Source organism: Myodes glareolus, chromosome 2, assembly GCF_982192425.1.
Source record: "Myodes glareolus chromosome 2, mMyoGla1.1, whole genome shotgun sequence".
NCBI lineage: Eukaryota > Metazoa > Chordata > Mammalia > Rodentia > Cricetidae > Myodes > Myodes glareolus.
The window spans coordinates 56290990-56303327 of NC_142027.1; the positions used below are offsets into that span (position 1 = coordinate 56290990).

The window sequence follows — 12338 nt, forward strand, 5'->3', positions numbered from 1 at the left end:
GAGAGAAGATGAGCAAGGAAGTCTGTACTGCAAGGGGTTGGTCCACACACTAAGATAGTGTGCCTGTTCTAATGGGAACTTACCAAATCCAGCTGGACCAGGACTGAGTAAGCATGCGATCAAACTGAACTCTCTGAATGTGGCTGAAAATGGGGGCTGACTGTGAAGCCATTGATAATGGCACTGGGACTTGTTTCTACTGCATGTACTGGCTTTTTGGGACTCTAATCTATTTGGATGCAAAGCTTCCTAGGCCTGGATATAGGGGGGAGGGCCTTGGACTTCAAACAGGACAGGGTTCCCTGCTCTCTCTGAAGGAGGGAGGGGAAGGAAAGAGGGTGAGTGGGGGAGTGGGAAGGGAATGGGAGGAGGGGAGGAAGTGTAAATTTTTTAATGGAAAAAATGAAAAAAAATAAAAAAATAAATTGAAGAGACAGAAAAGATTATATTATCATCTCATTAGATTCTGAAAAATCATTTCACAAAATCCAAAACTCCTTCATGATAAAGATCTAGGAGATATCAGGGAAACAAGGAATATATTTAAATATAATAAAATCAATGTACAGAAAGCCGGTAATCAACATCAAATTAAATGTAGAGAAAATCAAAGTGATTCCACTAAATCAGGAAGAAGACAAGGCTGTCCACTCTCTCCGTATCTATTCAACATTCCCAAGAATTTACTCATTAGAGTACTACTCAGCAGTAAAATCAATGACATTTTGAAATTTGTGTATAAATGAATGGAACTAGAAAACACCATCCTAAGTGAGGTAACCCAGACCCCAAATGATGAATATAGTATGTAATCCCTCATAAGTGTATGCTAGGTATAAAGAAAGAATATTAGCCTATAGTTTATGATCCAAAAAGAAGCTAAGTAACAAGTTAAGCCATATATATATATATATATATATATATATATATATATATATATATATATACATACATACACACACACATATATACAGGAAAAGTTGAAATAGGCAAGATCACCTGACAAAATTGGGAGCATGGGCATGGGGGGAGAAGGGAGAGTGAAAAGGGAAGCGAAGGGAGAAGGGGAGGTGGTGTGGAAAAATTTTCTGTAATCTGTCAATCATGTTTTAAATAAATGCTGATTGGCCAGGAAGGAGGTATAGGTGGGTCAACCAGACAGGAAGTAGAGGCAGGGCGATGAAAACAGGAATATTCTGGGAAGCAGGAAGCTCCCTCTGCCATTCCTGCCCAGATCACTGAAGAAGCAGCATGTGAGCTGACAGCTGAAAAAGGTACCAAGCCATATGACTAACATAGATCAGAATAATGGGTCAATATAAACTATAAGAGTTAACAAGAAGCCTGAGCTAAAGGGTCAATCAGTTTTATAACTTATAGAGATCTCTGTGTGATTTTCTTTGGGGGCTTGCCGGCTTCTTGGGGAACCAGGTGGGACAGAAACCCCAACATGCCGGACCCCATGTTACAGATGGTGCCCACATGGATAACTGCATTCACATAAAGCCTGAGAAAGGTGGGGAAAGAGTAGAATAAAGCATGCTTTCTTAGTAGCAGCAATTTCCCAGTTCTGCTCTGCTTGCTAGAGGCAAGCAAGCACTCTCATCTAAGAGAGGCTTCCTGACTCAGCTTTAGCTATAAAACCTTGCAGCTCTTTTAAGAGGTCCTGCTGCAAAATACTTAAATGGTGTTAATGAAAAGCTGACCACACGCTTTTCAGTTTTCAGCCATAGCAGGAAAAAACCTGTGCTGTTATAAAATGCCTGCTTTCTGGGCTGTCCTGCCAGGGCAAATTCTGACTCTTTCAGGCAAGCAGTCCAACTGAGTGTGGTCTGTGAGCAGAATGCTGTAGCTTGCTTGCTGGTAGGGACCTTGAAATGCCACAGAGTTGTGGCAATAAAAATGGCTCCAGTGGTACCTCTGCCATGAGGTTAGAAAACTAAGGAATGGGCTGGATCTTGCTGTCAAAGCCATGACTTTATCCTCTCCATAAAGGATCATGTGATTAGAAAAAGAAAAATATACAGTAAAGAGAGATTCAAAGATGAAGAAAACCTCTAAATGGTTTACAGTGTGTTAAAAATATATACAGGCTAAAGGTTTAAGTTCTTAAAAGTAAAAAAGGAAGAAAGAGGGTAGTTGGGTGTGGTGGTACACACCTTTAATCCCAACACTTGGGAGGCAGAGGTAGATTGACCTCTGTGACTTTAAGGTGTGGTAGCACACACCTTTAATCCCAGCACTTGAGATGCCGAGACAAGTGGATCTCTATGAGTTCAAGAACAGCCTTTTCTACAGAGTTATTCCAGGACAAAGATATAGAGAGAACCTGCCTCAAAAAGTAAGAGTAAAAATAATAGAAATAGAGGTTTAAATAATGCCACATAAAGATGGAAAATACACAGAGAATCTTGATACTGTATGTTATTATGTTCTCTTTGAATTGCTTGAATGCCAAGGAAGGAGCAACAGCTGCTAAAAGATATTTGCTTATAAATGCTGCTGAATTAATCCAAGATAGGTATTTTGAAAATACCTTGGCTTCAAAATTTAAGTCAAAAATTATATTTCTTTGGAGAAGAGATTTTGCTTTTGTTTCCACAGAAAACAAGAGACTCTGGATTTATTCTGAGTTAAGAAAAATCCAGTTTGATCAAGGAAGACCACCTGAGAAACGGTAGGAACAGATGGTCCAGATGTCTGAGTTCTACATCCAGAATGGATTCAAGATGCTGCCTGAGATGATCAGGTCTCACAGGATGCTCCAGTCAGGACTTGATGATAATTCTAAATTTTCTTTACATCCCCATAAGATTATCAGCACCCTCAACCAGATGGAAGTAGCCTGGGATACTATGCCCACATTCCCCCCAAAATGGACTATAGATATTTTCCTTTGTTAACAAAAAAGAGGGGGAAATGGTGCAGGTGAATTGTCTGTAATCTGTCAATCACATTTTAAATAAATGCTGATTGGCCAGGCAGGAAGTATAGACCGGAAAACCAGACAAGAAGTAGAGGTGATGCAATGAGATCAGGAGAATTCTTGGAAACAGGAAGCTCCCTCCGCCATTCCTGCCCAGATCACCGAAGAAGCAACATGTGAGCTGACGGCTGAAAAAGGTACCAAGCCATATGGCTAACATAGATCAGAATAATGGGTTAATATAAGTTACAAGAACTAATAAGAAGCCTGAGCTAATGGGCCAATCAGTTTTATAACTTATAGAGATCCCTGTGTGATTTTCTTTGGGGTATGCCAGCTGTGGGGTACTGGGCAGGACAGGAAGCAGGCCTGCTCACCTCTTCACTACAGGGAGGAGAACTTGAGGGAATGGGATAGTTGAGATGGAGGAAGGACAGATGATGTAGGAGGTCCTCCTGTCTGTATGTTGTGATTACCATTAATAAATAAAAAAATGCTTGGCCTGTTGATAGGGAAGGACTTAGGTAGGTGGGGAAAATGGAACTGAATTCTGGGAGGATGAAAGCACAGTCAAAGAGATACCATGGATCTGCTGCCAGAGTAAGGCATGCTGCAGAAGCTTAGCCAGTAAGCCACTGCCACATGGCAATACACAGATTAATAGAAATGGGCTAAACTAAGATGTAAGAGTTAGCCAATAAGAAGTTAGAGCTAATGGGCCAAGCAGTAATTTAATGAATATAGTTTCTGTGTGGTTATTTCAGGGCAAAGCTAGCTTGGCAGCTAGGATGAACAAGTGGACACCTTTTTTGCAACAGACAAAGATGAGAGCAAGGAAAGAGATATTTTGATTGAGGGAGCCATTATGGAGCTAGCAAAAAAAAAGCTGGCTCTAGAGTAATTCCCAAGGATGACCCAAACTTAAACCTTAAGCTATAGAAGAGAGGGTGCCCAAATTGACCTTGCCCGGTAGTCAGATTGATGAATATCTTAAATACCACTATAGAGCCTTCATCTAGCAACTGATGTAAACAGAGGCAGAGACCTGCCTTGCAGCACTGGACTGAGCTCCCAAAGTCCAAATGAAGAGTGGGAGGGGTGGAAATATGAGCAAAGAGGTCAAGGCCATGATGTTTCACCCACTGAAACAGTCTACCTGAGCTAATGGGAGCTCACCAACTCCAGCCAGACATGGAAGGAACATGCATAGGTCCATACTTGTTGCTCTTAATATGCTTGACAGTTGCATGGTTGGGTAGACTGAGGGACCACTGGTAGTAGCACCAGGATTTGTTTCTACTGCTTGTGCTGACTGTTAGAGAACTTATTCTCTTTGAATGGATACCTTTCACAGCCTAGATATAGTAGGGAGGGCCTTGGACCTTCCCTAAGGCAGTGGACTTTACCTTTTCTGTAGAGTGGATGATGGTTGGGTGGGGGTGGAGTATGTGGAGGGAATGGTTGGAGGGAAAGGAGTGGGAACTTGGATTGGTATGTATAATGAGAAAGATTGTTTTCTTTTAATAAAAAATAAAATAAAAAAGAAGAATATCAGAATTCCTTTTATATAATAAATGAAACAACTGAATTAGAAGGCAGTCTAAGTATGGGAGAAAGACTTCTTTAAGTTATATATACAATATTGGAGGAACTTGATCATGAAACAAGAAGAATTCAAGCATCCCAATCACTAAGGAACTAATGAGATATGTGGTTCCCCAAAGGTGAAATATAAAAGACTAGAAATATATGGTATGATCTTCAACATTGCAGGGAAATTCAAATAAAAATCAACATGGAGTTTCCATTTACTCCAGTTCCAATGCTGTTGCTAGGAAAACAGAATGCTGCTGGTGGATTATAACTAGGTCCAGCCACAATGCATATGACCTTGGAGAATCTTCACAGATGTAACAGCATACACCATATAAACAAAGTTCCATCCATCTCTTTAAAATACATGCCTACTAGACCCTGCATCAACTATTCACAGAGGTGCTTGCGTGTCTGTGTTTATCACAGTGTTACAAAGGTCATGTCCATTAGCAGATGAATGGATTAGGAAATGGGGCCTATGTATGTGATAGAGTTCTTATAACAGAGTTCTCCATAAGGAGAAATGGAATTATGTCATCTTCAGAAAAGTAGATATATACAACTAGAGTTCATCATATAAAATGAGTCAGTCTTAGAAAAAAACCATTTTTCTATTTCTATCTATGCTTGACATGAAGCAACTTATGGGAAGGAGGATTCATTTTGGCTCTTGGACAGAGGGGACACTCTATCTTGCAAGAGAAGGGTGGCTGTGGGGGCAGCTCTCATTGGCTGTGAGTGGAGAGTGAGGTCACTTCTTCACTTCTAGACAGAGCTGGAAGCAAAGGTGAACCAGAAAGTTGGACTAGCTTATAACAGCTGCCCTAGTCCACTTTGTCCAAGTAAGAGCCACAACCCATGTAAATGTGCCACAACCTACTAAAAAAATTGCCTAAACTGGGAACCAAGTGTTCAAATATATGAGTCTATGGAGCACATTTTACATTCAAACTATATCAGCTTGTGTTGACAATTTCAAACTACACACACACACACACACACACACACACACACACACACACACACACACACAATACAGCATCGAGTTTCACCCTTACAGATTTAGTTACATGGCTGCCAAAGCAAGATAACAAAGTACAGCTTGCCTTGGATGCTTCAGGAAATAAAACACTGAATGATGGTACCAATCGAGAAACAAGGGACTTTCCTGGGCCCCAGAGCCTTGGATTCTGTCTTCACATCACTTTGCCTGCAACTTTCTATTCACCAATTAAAATTGCATTTGTTAATAAGACAGTACTACAGGAGTTTTAGATGGTCTAAACAGTATTTACAGCATTCTCTTAAAAAAGATTTTCTTAAAAATACAAGAAATTATTTTCTTATGAATTCAACAGTAGCAATATATCAGGGATATTATATAATTCATGAAGAATCTTACTATTCAAACCATGTACATATTCTTATTTATCACAATTTGTCTTTTCCTAATGCAACTGAATTACATAGCATTTCACTTCAGGACTCGTAGAAATAAAAGTTTTATCACTAAAATATAAATGAAAATTAGAGGTAAACACTTACTTAAAACAGCAAACTGTGCCCAGAAGAGAAGTAAAGTCAGAAATGGGAAAACAATTATGAGAATATTTTCACTTAAAGGGAACCATGAAGTCCCTAAGAAGAAAGAAACAAAAATCACAGTTAGTATTACTGAATTAAAAATATTAACAGTCTTAAGTATATTTTTATTATACAGATGGAAGATTAATATATTAAAAACTGTAGCTACCATTTATATACATTTATATGCAAAACAAATTTAACATATTATGTGCTCATGTAATAACAAACTTATTTAGTATGTCCAATGATCTGGTTACGTGAGTTTATCTCACCATCCTCAATCTGTAGAAGGGCAGTCCAACTGTGGAGAACATGATCTCACCACACTTCCAGGCCTGAAAACCTATTTTGACTCACAATCTGTTAACATAGATAATATACCTAAAGGGTTGACAGCAAAGTTGTCTCTTCTTTTTATTATTGAAAACATATACTTTTTTCCTGTAATATATTCTGATTAAAGTTTCCTTTCCCTCTACTCATCCCAGCTCCTCCTCTTCTCCCCTGATCTTCAGACCCACTCCCTTTCTGTCTCTCATTAGGAAATACCAGGCTTCAAAGAGATAACATTCAAAGCTAACAAAATAAAATATAATAAGATGAAGCAAAAACTTTCATAGTAAGATTGAACATGAAAACCAAACAGATGGGAAAGAGTCCTAAGAGCAGACAAGAGAATCAGAGACCCATTTATTTTCATGGTCAGCAGTCCCATAAAAATATTAAAAAGGAAGCTATAGTATATACACAGAAGACCTGGTGAAGACCTATGTAGGCCCTGAACTGGTGATCTCAGTCTCTGTGACTTTATATTGTGCCTTGTGTAGTTGATACAGAGGACTGTGTTCTCCTGGTATTCTCCATCCCCTCTGGCTCTCACATTTTTTCTGCCATCTCTTCCATAGGATTTTACTATGCTTTGAGGGGATTTGGTAGAGATCTCCAATTTAGATTTTTTTCACATAGTATTGAGTGGTAAGACTCTATTTCTCCTCTGTTCCTGAGGAAAGTCTTTCTGACGATGCTAGGTAAGGCTCTGATCTATGAGTGTAGCAGAATATCATTAGGAATCATTTTGGCTTTTTTTTTGTTTATTGTTGTTTTGACTGTTGTGTTTGGCTTTGACTCAAATTCCTTGAGCTATCTAGCTCTTAGTTATCCAGGCAGTATTGGGTATGAGTTCCTTCTCATAGTGTGGACCTTAAGTCAAATAAGGCATTTGCTAGTTACTCCCTCAAATTTGTGACATCATTGCCTTAGCAAATTTTACATGCTGGACGTAGTGAGGTTAAAGATTTTTGTCGTTGGGTTGGTGTTCATGTTTCTTTTTTGCTAATGTGCAGAATACATTCCCATACCAAAGAGACTAGAACATAGGAATGAAGGCTCCAAGTTGTCACCAGTTTGACATAATGAGTTGATTGGATGCTGTCCTTGGCAATGTGGCCCCACTGTCAGTTTGCAGAGAACCACCCTTTTTCTTAACATCAACCTGGGATATTAGTGGATTTTGATGGAACCCCTCTTGGTCAACAACTTAAACTGAATGTAACCACAACCTGCAACTGGAAGTCTTGTCTGACTATAAGAGATGGCCAGATGATGCTCCACATCTCCCATTACTAGGAGTCCTCATTAGGATCACCATAGATCCAAGAAGTTTCCACTACACTAGGTTTCTACATTCTACTAAATGCCCCAAATTCTAGTTGTCTTTCCCTGCACTCTTTCCTTCATTCCTATCTCCCCCTATTCCCACCTGATCCTTCCTGCTCCAGTTCCCAACTGTCTGCAGTCCACATGTAAAATCTATTATATTTCCCATTCCCAGAAAGATCCATGGGTGCGTAGACCCTTCCTCTTTGATTAACTTCTCTGTGTCTACAGATTTTAGCCTGCTTATCATTTACTTAACAAGTAATATCCACTTATAAGTTAGTACATGCTGTATTGCCTTCCTGGATCTGGGTTACCTCACTCAGGATAATTTTTTTTTAGTTCCATCCATTTGCCTGAAAATTTCATGATGTCAGTTTTTTAACTGTTATTAACTGAGTAATACTTCATTGTGTAAATGTATCATAGTTTCTTTATCCATTCTTCTATTGAGGAGCATCTAGGTTGTTTTGAGTTTCCAATTATTATAAGTAAAATAATATTGTGAACTATTATTATGAATAAAGCTATCTATGAACATGGTTGAACAAATGTCCTTGTGGTAAAATGGAGTTTCCTTTGGACATATGCCCAAGAGTGGTATAGCTGGCTCTTGAGTTAGATTGATTCCTAATTTCCTGAGTAACTGCCATATTAATTTCCACAGTGGCTGTATAAGTTTGTACTCCAACCAGAAATGAATGAGTGCTCCCCTTGTTCCACATCCTCATCAATATGAGCTATCACTTGTATTATCATAGATCTTAGCTACTCACATAAGTGCAAGATAGAATCTCAAACTAGTTTTGATTTGCATTCCCCTGACAACTAAAAATGTTGAACACTTCCTTAAATGTTTCTCACTCATTTGCAATTCTTCTATTGTGAAATCTCTGTTTAGATCTGTACCACATTTATAACTGGATTATTTGGGTATTTTTTGATATCTAGTATCTTGAATTCTTTATATAGTCTGGATATTAGTCCTCTATTGTCTATGGAGGAAAGGGTAAAAAAAATCCTTCTTATTCTGTAGGCTGCCATTTTGCGATATACTTTCTATTACTATATAGAAACTTTATGGATGATGTTAGTGCCTATGCTACTGGTTTTCTGTTCAGAAAGTTGCCTCCTGTGCCAATGCAATCAAGGTTATTCCCTACTTTCTCTTCTATCAGATTTAGTGTATCTGGTTTTATGCTGAGGTCTTTGATCCACTTAGACTTGAGATTTGTGCAGGGTGATAAATAAAGATCCATCTGGATTCTTCTACATATTAACATCCAGTTTGACCAGCATCATTTGTTGAAGATGCTGCCTTTTTTCCAGTGTGTATTTCTGATTTCTTTATAAAAAAATCTTTTGTCTGTGTGCGTGTGTGAGTGTATGTAGGTAAATATATATATGCATATATATAATTACAATTTTGTTACACATACAATATACATACACACTGTACTGGGAATGAATGACAGTCTCTACCTATAGAATAAGAATCCCTTAAAGGTCTTTGTGAACCCTACAAATTCTTTGCCCCAAAAAATATATGTGTAGTGTGTGTGTGTGTGTATAATAACAAAATTGATTTTTAATTTGTATCAATAAACCAAAATCCATACCAATGTAAAGTATTAAATTCCATAGCATATTCCCCCACCAATTTTTTTCATAGAAAGTGATTGACTATTAATGTTTTATACTCAGCCCCTTTTAAATGAGAAAAAATATTTATAAACAATCATTTTGGGAACTGGGTGTAGTTTTCTCCCAACAGCTTCTTGCTTTTTGTTGGACAAAGTATTTGTAGGGTTCATAGAGACTTTTCAGGGGATCTTGTTTTATAGGTGGAGACTGCTCATTCTTTCCCAGTTTCCCAGACCAGAACTAACCATGCAGAAGCTGTATTAATTGCAATAATGTTTGGCCAATAGCATAAGCATATTTCTAGCTGGCTCTTACATCTTAAGTTAACCCATTTCCATGATTTAATATTTTTCCAAGAGGTCAGGCCTACTGGCAAACTTCTAGCGGCTCTATCAGTGGTTACATGGCATCTCCCAATGACTCAGCCTATTCTCATTTCTTATATCTTTGTGAGTGTAAAGATATGAGTCTATCTTATATATAAATGATATATAATATATTATATATGTTTTCTAGCCTGGCTATATTCTTCCTTTCTATAGGGTGAAACAGTTTCTTTTATTAACCATTGTTAGTAAAACATATTCACAGCATACAGAGGGGAATCCCACATCATTGTTCCATCAAACCATATTAGCCTAGAAGGAATTCACAGGTTTCCATCCTCTGTGGAAACAAAAGCAGAACCTCTTTTCCAAAGTAACATATTTTTAGACTCAAATTTTGAAGTCAAGATACCTTTCAAATGTGTGTTGATTTAGCTTATCAGCCTCCAGAATCAAATGTCTCTTTGCTATCGAAAATTCAAGGAAAACACAATAATACACATAATCCAGATTCTTCGTGCATTTTTTGTCTTTTCATGGCATATTATGATCTTTCATTCTATTTTTTCTTTTAAGAACTTCAGTTTAACATACTTAAATTATTCTTTTTATCTGTGACTCTATCCATCTTTTATCCTCTTTGTCCTAAGCCCATGCATATGTATCAAACGTACTGTGGCCTATTTAGAAGCATTTAGTTTTCTAAATCTGTCATTATTGTGGATCTGTAATCCTTTTTGACCAGGAGTGCTTTTTAAAATGCTAAGCCTATGACTAACTGCAGTTTTAGTTGTTGGCTCTGCCCCATCTAATATGGTAGAGGCATGTCCATGCTCATAGCCCCAGCTCTAGGGTCGATATCAACAGTAAGCAACTTGTAAACCCCATTTTAATGCTCTATAGCAAGACCTCCTGAAAGAGCCAGAGCTATTCATACTACCAGCATGAACCAGGAAGCTGTTTCTTAAAGGAGCTCATCAGTGTTTGCTGCTAAGGCTGAGTCAGGAAACCTCTTAAAGGAGCCATGTCTCTTCTTTCCACCAGCAAACAAAACATATGTGAAAATATGCAGCTACCAAAATGTGCAATTGTCTCACATTTTTGTGTGTCTCAAAACCCTTTTAAAAGCTTTCTTAGGCTTTATATGGATGTACATTACTGACCATTGGTTGCCATATGTAGAGAGTGCTTACGCTGTCATTTCCCAGCCACCCAAACCAAAATCACCACACAGAAACTATATTAATTACAACACTGTTTGGTCAAGGAATATTCCTAGCTAGGTCTTACATCTCAAATTAACCAATTGCTCTTAATCAATATGTTGCCTTCCTGTCTTTAATCTGCTAAGTCACTGACCAAAGTAGCTTTATTCATTAACTGATAAAAACAACACATATACAAAAGGACATCCCACATCAAGCAGCCAATGCGCTTAACTGCTGAGCCATCTCTCCAGCCCTTTATTCCACTTATTAATTTATTTATCTACTTGAACACAGGATTTATCTTATTACTTCCTGGTGCCCTTTTCTCAATCAGTATATTTTGTATTTGCATTTGCTTAGCTTGCCTCTTCTCATTAAATATCTTCATTAGCATTACCACTAATAAGCTCATGACAGAGTCTATACAAGGCTGTTTTGAGATTTCCTCTGCCAATGGAATTAGAGTAAATCTCTTCACTTTCACTTTAGGCAGATTCTTCAGACTAGAGAAAAAAGCAGCCACATACTTCACCAAAATATCACAAGAACAATCTCTAGGCAACATACTAAAATTCTTTTCCTCTGAAATATTTCTAGCCAGCTTCTGACAATCCAAATACCCTACAATGCTTGAGTGATCAAAAACTTGACTAGACTTAGGGACATAAAGTAAATCCAAATAACACTGATCTAAAAGAAAAAAGTGTTGTGATGAAATGACTCCTAATGATATTCATTTAAACTCATAGCTCAGTTCCTTGTTTCTCTTGGTTCTCAGTTTAAGAGTGCACTATTGGATGGCAGTAGAGGCATGGCAATGCCACTGCAAAGGATCTATACATACTTCAGTTAGAAACAGACAGCAAGAAGTACTGGTACTCAGTTGTCATTCTTTCTTTTATTCAACCCAGAATGTCAGCCCCTGGAATGACACTGTACACAGCTATGGTGAATCTTCCAGTCATCCAAACCTCCCTAGAAATGTAATCACAAATGAAGCCATCAATCTTACAGGATTAGTCATAGCAGCCATGAAAGATGTGACATAGTTTTATATATACAACACTAGCATTGGTGTGTAATGTGGTAAATCTACTTGCAATGTTTTAGGGAACGTGCATTGTTTCCACAATGAATGTACTAGTTTAGATTCACACTAACAGTTTGTAAGGGCTTCCTTTATGCCACAGCTTTGATAGCAATTCATTTTTAGATAACTGCCACCCTAATTAGAGTGCGGTAATAATTTATAATGGTTTTGACTTGGATTTCTTGATAGTTCATTGTTCTAACCATTTTTTCATATGCCTATAGCTTATTTGAATATTTTAAAACAAACTCATGCAACTCCAACTACTTTTATGGAGTTTGGGGAAAAGTATTATATAGAGAAGT

At 37.8% G+C, this 12338-nt stretch overlaps 1 protein-coding gene across 4 annotated transcripts in view; it reads right to left on the minus strand.

The window, feature by feature from the left end:
• LOC125413224 (leukocyte surface antigen CD47-like) overlaps nucleotides 1-12338 on the minus strand; it is a 65309-nt gene that overhangs the window by 35437 nt on the left and 17534 nt on the right. For all 4 annotated transcript variants that reach the window (XM_087897268.1, XM_087897261.1, XM_087897264.1 and 1 more), the window contains exon 3: nucleotides 6068-6160. In XM_087897268.1, coding sequence (XP_087753394.1) covers nucleotides 6068-6160 — 93 coding nt within the window. The remainder of the gene's footprint in view (nucleotides 1-6067; nucleotides 6161-12338) is intronic.